The sequence below is a fragment of the Lipotes vexillifer genome, unplaced genomic scaffold (assembly GCF_000442215.2).
Source record: "Lipotes vexillifer unplaced genomic scaffold, Lipotes_vexillifer_v1.1 scaffold2030, whole genome shotgun sequence".
NCBI classification, from domain to species: Eukaryota; Metazoa; Chordata; class Mammalia; order Artiodactyla; family Lipotidae; genus Lipotes; species Lipotes vexillifer.
The window spans coordinates 408,741-419,311 of record NW_006791849.1 but is presented as its reverse complement, the minus strand read 5'-3'; the positions used below and the strand labels follow the sequence as shown (position 1 = coordinate 419,311).

The 10,571-nt window shown below is 43.1% G+C and overlaps 1 protein-coding gene across 1 annotated transcript in view; it reads right to left on the bottom strand.

Annotated features, from left to right (window-relative positions):
• Nucleotides 1-1,250, bottom strand: part of LOC103086678 (octapeptide-repeat protein T2-like) — a 4,983-nt gene extending 3,733 nt beyond the window's left edge. Inside the window, exon 1 of the mRNA XM_007464870.1 lies at nt 1,191-1,250. Within this exon, the coding sequence (XP_007464932.1) occupies nt 1,191-1,250 (60 nt within the window). The remainder of the gene's footprint in view (nt 1-1,190) is intronic.
• Between the last annotated feature and the right edge of the window lie 9,321 nt (nt 1,251-10,571).

Genomic DNA, 10,571 nt, shown 5'->3' with positions numbered 1-10,571 from the left:
GCTGATTCAGCAGCAGACGGCCTTTCTGGTCCGAGAATGACCAGGGGCTGTGTTTTACTTGGTACGGCTACTTGGTTCTTCAGGCAAACTCCCCATCCTAGACCCCCAGAGAAAATATTTTTTTGTGCATCTTTTCCTTGCTTCCTTTCTCTCCTAAAATGCCTCTTGTTATTCATTCACTGAACAACCACCGAAATCTATGACAAGTTTAAAAGAGAATATATTATTCAACCAATAAATCTTATGGAATATGGTAAGAATATGTGCTAGGCACTCTCCTAACCACTGAAAACACAGCAGGGAAGGAAAGGGCAAAAAAATCCATGTCTTCGGGAATTTTACAATCCTGCCCCATCTTCTCACGAGGCTGGATGATTGGGACAGCTTCAAGGTCTTCTTTGCTTTCCAGAATCTAGGTAATGGCTGAATGTGACAAGTCGAAGGAGACAGAAGAGCCATGTGAATTACAGGAGAAAGAGGCGAGGGTAAGGACAAGAGAAGGGTAAGGAACGCAAAACAGTTGGCATGGTTAGGGGTTTGGAGATTTTAGGAGGTTTTAGGGAGCTTCCACAATAGGAAAAACCTTTTGGCAGTGGGCTATGGGAACAGCAGTGGGGAGAAGAAAGTTAATTTCAAGTTTTGCTCTGAGAACGGATTACCTCTGTGCTCTGTGATTTTTTTTTTAAAGGGACTTAAGTAAATGCAGTTCTAAAGTTGTTCTGTTTTGAAAGAAAAGCATCAATCAGTCAGCAAATATTTATTGAGTGCCTGCTATGTTCCAGGTAAAAGATAGATGCAGGCTTTGCCTTATTGGGCTTGTTGTTCTGAGGGAAAGACAGACAGAGCATGTCAGAGGTACACATGAGAGGGATGAAACTTCACTGGAGAAGAGAGAGAGACATCTTTGCTGGGCAAGTGAGATTTAGGCTGAGCCCTGAGGGACTGGGAGTTTGTCAGGCAAAGAGAAGGGGATGCTGTACATGGATAGTTTCAGACAGAAGTAAGAGCTTCTGAGAGGCTTCATGGAAGGAAAGAATGTAGTGGACTTGGCCAAAGCTGCCCCATCAAAAGAAATACTGCTAGAAACTTCCCCACCAGACTCTTCTCAAGACCCAGTTTCCAGAAAGCAAGTAAAATCCAGTGTTCTCAGGGGAGTTTCTGCAGGGTGGACGTGCATCCGTCTCACTCACCTGCTCTGCTCCTTCCTCTATGGCTGCCAACATTGCCAAGGAGGTCAGAGTTGAGGTCATGCTGCTGGGGCCTTGGGCAGTCGAGTAAGATTGCTTTTTAGACTGGCTGTCTGGCTGTCAGAACTGGGGTTTCTTTGTATAGGGATCTGCACTACGGTGGCTTCCAGGCCAAAGCAGGCCAGCCAGGCTTTAGAGAAGCTGCATTCATTAGGCACCTACTAGGCACCCAGTTCTGTGCTGAGTACTAGGAAACAGAAGTGAATAGCAGATATGGTTCAGTTCTTGCCAATGTCAAGGAAAAAGGCACTCACAGCATCTTCATGTCCTAGAAGCTACGACAGTATTGGTTTATAGTTTGCTCCCAGAGTCCCTCAGGGAGATCAAAGAGACGTAAGTTGGAAATATGGGCTATACCAAGTAATAGCTATGTGACTTAGGCAAGTTAATTCTCCTGCATCTAACACTGTCTCATCTGTAAAATGAGGATTATGACACCCATCTCAAAGGGCTTGTAGTGAGGATTAGAGGTCACCTGTGTGTCACCATCCTGATGAATAAAGCAGAACGGGATAGGGTGCAAGAAAGAAGCCTAATTCTTTTCTCCGCTGTCCACTGATGAAGCTGGGGTGAGCTGAAGCTTTCTCTGCCCCTGGGTAAAATCTTAAACAACTTCCATCATTTTACTGGCCGTTCCCGGGTAATACAACATCCTGCACTCATTTTACCTCACAGAATAGTTCCGTCTCAGTAATTAAAATGTCTCCTCTTAAGTAATGGTTAAAACTCTGGGTTTCATTTAAAGTGAAAGCTTCTTTCAAACAAACCCACTGTAAAAAAGACACATATGAAATAACTGGAGAAATATGAACAGACTGAACAGTAGATGAAATTAAGGAATTCTTGTTAAATGTGTAATAGTAAATATGGTATGTGGAGATCTGTGTTGAATTACTGAAGATGAAATAACATGATGTATAAAATTTGCTTTTCAATAACTGGTGGCTTGTGGGGAAAGAGCTGGGGCATAAGTGAAACAAGGATGGCCAGGTTTATTTTATTTTCTATTTTCTATTATTTCCCCTACTTTTATAAATGGTTGGAAATTTCCAGAATAAAATGTTTGAAAAAGATGTTAAAGCATCTCCTCCAGGCAACCGCATACGACTGGCGGGTTGTAAAGCACATAAGACTAGTAGGAATTGTTCATATCATAGACATTGTAGATCTATGTCTTGAAAATAACAGATCTTTGGCCAATGGCGGTGGTATGCTGCTCTAATAAAATCAGTTTATGTGGGAGACAAACTCCTGTGATGACCACACCCTGCAATTAACTCCTGCTCGTGGTATTTACACCCTTTGTGACCCTCTACTCTTGGGGCTGGACGGAGTGACTTGCTTCTAATTAATAGACTACAGTAAAAGGGATGGGATGCAACTTTGGAGATTTGATTTAAAAAGACTGTCTTCAATCTGGCTGACACTCTCTTCTCTGCTTGTCTTTCTTGCTTGTGCCTAGTTTCTACACATCTACTCAACTCATGGGAAACTCATGCGTCCTTGGCACCTGCTTCCACTGCTACCCTCTTCCATCATCCTGTGATCTTTTAAAAAAAATTGTATTGAAGCACAGTTGATTTACAATATTGTTAATTTCTGCTGTACAGCAAAGTGACTCAGTTGTACATATACATATTCTTTTTCATATCCTTTTCCATGATGGTTTATCACAGGATATCGAAGATAGTTCCCTGGGCTATACAGTAGGACCCTGTTGTTTATCCATCCTGTATACAATAGTTTGCATCTGCTAATCCCAAACTCCCAGTCCTTCCCCCTCCCACCCCTCCTCCCCCTTGGCAACCACAAGTCTGTTCTCTATGTCTGTGAATCTGTTTCTGTTTCATAGATACGTTCATTGGTGTTGTATTTTAGATTACACATATAAGTGATATCATATGGTATTCTGTCTCTTTCTGACATACTGCACTTAGTATGATAATCTCTAGGTCCATCCATGTTGCTGCAAATGGCATTATTTCATTCTTTTTAATGGCTGAGTAATACTCCACCATATACACACACACACACACACACACACACACACACACACACACACATACATATATATATATATACACCACATCTTCTTTATCCATTCATCTGTCAATGGACAGTTAGTTTGTCTCCATGTCTTGGCTATCGTAAATAGTGCTGCTGTGAACATAGGGGTGCATGTATCTTTTCGAATTATAGTTTTGTCTGGGTATATGCCCAGGAGTGGGATCGCTGGATCATATGGCAACTCTAATTTTAGTTTTTTGAGGAACCTCCATACTGTTTTCCATAGTAGCTGCACCAATTTACATTCCCACCAACAGTGTAAGAGGGTTCCCTTTTCTCTGCACCCTCTCCAGCATTTATTATTTGTAGACCTTTTAATAATGGCCATTCTGATTGGTATGAAGTGATACCTCATCGTTGTTTTGATTTGCATTTGTCTAGTAATTAGCAACAGCATCCTGTGATCTTGACAGGCTCCAGCCACAGACTGCTAATCTATACATTTTCCAGATCTGAGTCAGACTCTGGGCAACGCATAACAAACTAGAGCTATCTCCTTGAAGTTTCTCTCACAAGTTGTGGCCAGGAGTAATTGCCTCTCCCCTTCCCAAGAGGGACTGAGACTTACTTCACATTGGAATACTTCCTCCAAAAAATCCTCTGCCCATTTTCCAACTTCAACTTTTTTATACCCTGGAGGTGGGTGTTGGACCAAGGGTTACAAAATTATTTTTGCCTGGAACATTTGCAAGGCTGGCATCTTGCTTTGAAACATCAGCTGTTTGAACATATTTTACTTTATGCCTGTGGGACCTCAGCTGAAACCAAGACCCAAAGCATCCCACTTTAACATCCTCTTGTGTACATGAAACAGGGACAGAGTTTCGGTTCAATAACGTTGGTTGTTATTTTTACATTGTTGTGGGAGACTGACTGCACTGATGGACCCAATCAATGGCCTTCCGGTAGCCACACTCTTTGCCACGTGACTTTGTAGCCCCTCCCATCAGAGGATGGAGTCTATTTCCCAAGCTTTGAATTTCAGCTACCCTTGTAATTGCTTTCGATTGACTGCAACAGTAGTATTATACCTTTTCTGAGACTGGGAGCAAGAGATCCTTCATGAATTTGGCTTTTCTTTTGGAACCCTTCTGCTGCCCTGTGAACAAGCCTGTGGGTAGAGTGAGAGAGCACGTGGAGTAGAGCTGAGTCGGCCGAGCTGAGACATGTGATACCACCCGACCAAGATCAGCAAAGCCACCAAACTGTTCACAGAGATATGTGTGAACTTCACTGGGCTCAGCCCAGATGATCAGAAATGCCCAGCTGACCCGCTGACTCGTGATTAAAAGTAATTGTTTGTTATTGTATGCCACTGACGGTTGCTGATTGTTTGTTATGTGGCATTACGGTGGCAGCAGATAGCTGATACAATTGCACTGGGATAGCTAATGAAGGAGTCGTTTCTGAGCAGAGGGCCCTCTCCAGTAGCAGGTGGCAAAGCTGACGACCAGCTTGGCCTTGTCATCTGTATATATCTCTCCCAGAGGAAGACTGTTTTCCTTCCTTACACATTCTCAGATTCAGCCCAGAGAGATTCCTCCTGGGCTTGTCAAAACTTTCCAGAATTCAGTACCGCAAACAGGGCTTCCATTGGCAGATTGTTAGCGTAATTGAAATGTGGGTGGAAGCTCATTAAGCTCCCGTCTTCAACATTCTTCCTTCCAGGCCCGGAGAAGCTGTGAGTTCTGTCACATCCCATTAGCACTGTGTCTGGGTGGTTTCCACACCTTTCCGGGCGAATCAAACACACGGGGTCTGCATTTAAGGGAAAAAATACGTTTCTTCCCACGGAGAGGGGTATGTTGATGGAAATTTAAAGAAAAAGACAGCAAGAAGACCGAAAAATGCTTTGAACGTATAAGGAATCATACGGGTTGCTACTGCACATATTAAAAAAAACTAGCACTTGAAGTCTTCTCTGGATATCACCATGTTTCCTTCTATTCTTATCTCATTCTGGCCCCCTACAAAAACCTATTTTATGGAAAGCATTCTGCCACAATAGTAATAGTAATCATGTTGTGAACTTTCATTGAGTATGTTTTATTTGCCAGGCTTTGTGCTAAGAGTTTTATATAAATCACCTCATTTAAGCCTGGGCAGGAAACTCCTTGAAGTCCAAAGCGGTGCCCATTGTTTTCTGGTATATATCCGGCTCGTAGCACAATTCTTGGCATTAGATGCTCCATAAACGTTTAGTGAGCAAATGAATGAATGACAGTCTTGTGCAGTAGACCTAATTATTCCCATCATTTAGATAAAGAAATGGGAGATGGACAAGTGACCCAAGTTACTATAGCTAGTAAGCGGTGGGAGGGGCTTAAACCAGGAAAGCCATCTTCAAGGGTTGCTGGTGTGACAATGACATAAAGCAGAGAAGATGAACACATAGGAAATTACCTCATGCATAACAGGAACCCAAATGTTAGGCATCACAGAACCGAAAACAACCTGGGCTCAAATCTTTACTGCACCTCAACACTGGTGCCTTGCTTGTTTAAAGCCATGTGAAATTCAGGGTGTCATATCCCCTGCAATGGTGTTCTTGCAGCACTGGGCTAGGACTTCCAGGAAAGAAAGTGTGCGCACAGGAACTAAACAAACTCACAGTTAAATGCTTTATATCAACAAACACCATAGGCTTGAACAAATCAATCCACAACAATTAGCTTCAAAAAACTTTAACAACACGAAACCTGCCTCATATGATTGTTTTCAAGACACGATTAAGGTAAAGTTCAATAATGCCTAGCACTTGGTAAGCACTTAATAATAATAGCTCATAATAATTAAAGCTTGCTGAGCACATACCGTGTGCCAGGGCTCTGCATGCACCATCTCATTTAATGTTCTCATCAAGTCTGTACAGTAGATACTGTTAAGTGTTCCATTTTACAGTTGAGGAAACTGAGGGGCAGTGAGGTTCAGCAATGTGCCCAAGGTCAAATATCTAGTAGAAAGGCTAGTTTCTCTTTGGACTGGACACACTCTGTGGAGGAGGGTTGTGAGGGGAGAACAAGGACCCCTTTGACTGGGCTGGGACCAAACCCCAGGCTGAGCATGGGTAGCTCCTGGCGTTTCCCAGCATTTGCAAGCAGCTACTCCTATGGCCAGTTTACAAGGTCTGACCCCTCTTGGAAGGCTTGCTTTGTTGATCTTCGGTGCAGAGAAAATGGCACTTCTCCAACATCATCTTTAAAGGAGCATTGTGTTCTAGCAACTACAGGAAGAAAACCCTCCGTGGAGGATTGTCTAAAATAATTGTGCTCTGACCAATTTAATCTGAGGTTGGCTAGGTTTCACCACACTAGTCAACCCTGTTCTGTTGGTGGTAACTGGCTGGAACTCCTTCTTGAGGAGAATTTCAGCAAAAATCAATGTGCTTGATTAGCAATGTTTGCCAGGGGTAAAAGAAAGCTGATATAGGCATGTGTGCCATGTGTTACCAAACTTGGTTATTGACATGCTCTGAAGTGGTACTCTAGGAGGGCAACCATACTGCCCTTTGCCGAAGTTTTTGGGGTGCACCTCACGAGTGCCTCCACATACCATGCACAACCATGCACAATTACACGTTTGCACAAAAAGATGTTGCTTTGTCATCTGAAAGGTCATTATATGAGTCTTACACATATTCAGATTTGTTATTGAACCTCCACCATGTGACCAAGCCTCCCTCTAGATCTTTTGTTTTTATTCTCCTATTGGGTAGGAATTATGATTTCCATTATCTAGAAGAGGAAACAAAGGTTCAGAGAGGTGAACTAACTTGACCAAGGCTGCACAGCACCTAGTGCAGTGTGTGACGTCTAGGAGGCAACTGATAAGTTATATGTTGATTGATCAGCTAGTAAGTGGCAAAGCCATTTAAGCTGTAGGTTTTAGGCTTTGAGACTAATGCTTATTCCTTGTCACAGTAGATGAGGATCTAGAGCTGCTAGATGCTGTGGATGAATAATGTCACCTGCTATGTCAGTAAACAAAGGATGTTGCAGCCATCAAGCCAGGAGCCACTGCAGCCACCCAGACTGTGCACCCTGAGGGAATCCAGGATGGAAAAAAACCCAGGATACTGGCCTTAGTCAGCAAAGGTGCCTATCAAAGGAATAATTTCAGTGAGCCCAGACTCTTGCATCTTCCCATCCATAGAAAAGCACTAAATTCATTAACTTGAGATGTCTGGTTCTCCTTAATTAACAGTAATATTTGATGTTCCAACTACCTGGATTTTGTTGCAAAAACTCCTCTATATCCTGGCTTCTCCCTTGCTTCTTTGAAGCAGTCCCTCTGAGTGATCTGAGAGGCTCTCTTCCGGGCTTACGTCCTCAGAAAATCCGCCGAATAAAACATAATTCTTAACTTTTAGGTTGTGCATTTTTTTTTTGCAGTTGACAATGCCATGGTGAATACGGAAACAAGTAGCTCAAGAAACCTGCAGTATTAGTCCCTTTCTCCTCCCTTCCAACCCTCAGAGAGAATTCCAAAGCTTCTGGTACGAGAAAGGGTCACTGCATTTTGTTTAGCTACGAAGCACTAAATGGTAAATTGCCTTTACATTTTAAATTGCTGGCACCATCAGATTCACTCTGAATACAAGTGCATCTTTTGGGGGTAATAGCCATTTTTATGCTGCTAATCTAGAAAAAGGAAATACGGCTCAGAGGGCAACCGGATGAAGGGCTGGGTAGAAGTCCCGAGGCTGACCTAGTCTAGAGAAAACCACGGAGTCTCTCTGGGGCTGTTTTCTCTGTAAGAAATTATATTCGATCTGTGTCTTGGTAACGACAGCAGGGGAGAGTTAAGAAAACCTAATAAGGAGTCTCCTGGCAAACAAAGTTCTGTGCAAAAACAAAATAATGAGAATGCTGCATGAGAAATACCTTTCGTTTTGGCAATAAGTCCCATCTATTTGTTCAGGCCTCAAAGCTCTTTCAAATCTCGCTTCTCATGTGATCGTTGCAATAAACTTGGACGTTGGCGAGATGGTGGGAACAGGTGGTGGAAACGGAAGCCCAGGAATGTGACGTGATTTTTCCAAGGTGACACAGCCTAAAATGGGGCAGGGCCAAGTCGCCAATGCACTTCTATCTGGGTCCCAGCTGCATCACTGCACCACTGTGCTGAGAAGGAAAGGAGCCCCTCCTACCTGAGTCAATGTCTGCTGAATGAATGCAAGTGACTGAGGGAGACGGTGGTTGAATAAACCCCTGTAGACCTTTCCAGGGACAATTTTGCTGAGTGTGTCAAAAGCCTTACAAATATAAATTCCTTCTGGCCCCATTCATTCCCCTTCTTTAGAATTTATCCCAAGGAAATAGAAAAGATATGAAAATGTGATATCCAGACACTCATATCAGTATTATCTCTAGGAGCCAAAATGTTACATCTAACATAAATATCCAACAGTAGGACACTGGTTTAAATAAACAAATAAATAAATTGTGGCACACCAGGTAAATAGATAAATAAATTGAGTTTTAAAACTGTATTGAATGAATGAAAGTAAGAATGTGTATGGAGGCTTAGCTACAGTGGTGTTTATGGCTGATTTTAAAGGAGCAAAAAGAATGTAAATTTAAATGTCCAACAAGGGTTTGGGTTTGTCAATGCACTGGAATCCCATATCATTTTTTAAAGTAAAGAAGCAGATGGATATGTGCGGACACAAAAAGAGATTCCTAATATAGAAGTGGACAATGCAGAAAAAAAGATTATATGCAACCTGGTCTCTTTTACTCTATATATCTGTAAGGAAATATGCAAAAATGTTAATAGGGGTTATCTTTGGATGATAGGGGTATATTTTTAAACAATAATAATTAGAATAATTCTTCTTATAGATGCTGATACATGATAATAATTCTTATCATTGTGTTCTTACTACGAGCCATGTGTGTGTGTGTGTGTGTGTGCTCAGCTTACAGACCTGAACCCAGTCTGAACACAACACAGCCACATGAGGCAGATATTACTGCTTGAAAGAGACAGGGACCCCAAGCCTGGGGCTGACCTGGGAAGGATGACAGAGAAAGGACAGGAAGATGTCTAACTTTGATAAGCATCCCCTCTGTACCAAACACTCAATACACATCATCACGCTGAATCCTGCACTGACTATTCAGAGTAAATGTCACCTCCAACTCACATGTGTGAAAACTGTAGCTCAGTGAGGTTGAATAACTTCTCAAGGTCACCCAGCTTGCAAGTGGCTCCAAAATGCACCGGGATTCATTGCTCGGAAAATCTGCTTCTCCTTAACAACAAGGTCATGGCCAAACCCACTGAGGCTGCAGGAGTTTGGAAGGGCCTGTTGATCACTGCGTCCAGCCTGGCTTTGCAGCGAAGGTGGAAAAAGAGTCTGGCTGGGAACCTTAATATCCTTGTACCAGTCTCAGCTTCCGTCCTCCCGAGGAGTGGGGCATTTGCAGCTCCCCAACCCTGCCTTTGACTTTGGAAACAAGAAACGAGAATCACACCAACTTTGCAAAGCTGTGAAAACAGACCCTATGTCTCCATCTCGCTTGGTCACCTTAGGGAGACTGCTTCAGCTCTTGAAGCCTCAGTTTCCTTACCTGTGGAGTTTATAATGCCCATCTTTATGGGGGTTTCATGAGGTTGGAAATAATGTTTGCAAAGCACCTTGCACTCTCATCGCTTAAAGAAGTGTTTTTTTACTCATAAAAATGTAGATGTGCTAACACTCAGAGAACATGGAGCAAGTGACAGGCTAGGCAGATCTGTATGTATTTTGGAGTCCCAGGGAAAAGCACTTCAAGACTTCTTTGCCAAATTAAAGTCAGTTCCACCTTAAAATTCCCCTCTGCAAATGCTTTGAAAGATGGTATTTAATTGATCATAACATCCTCAGACTCTCAGGCAGGATCTTTCCTCCACTTGCTCATCACTGCTGATTACTCAAGATATTTTTATGTAAACAGAAAATGGCTCCTGCATAATTAGACCCATCCACCTCCCCGCTCCCCGCTTTTCCTCTGCTTCCAGCCTCCTGAAGTTGCCCTGCCATCTCTGAGGTTAATCAGCTGAAGGTCTATGCCTCTGCTGAGCTCCCAGGAGCCCAAGATGGCTGCGCTGGGGCAGCAGACCCTGGAGATGCTGCTGCCTGGGGCCACGGAGGCTGCGGAGAAGGAGGCAAAACTCTGCACCTCCCGTTTTTCCCTCTTGGTTTCCCGCAATGCAGCCACCGTCCACGTGCCACTTGCTAACCGTTGCACCCATCAGGAGAGACTCTCTTTT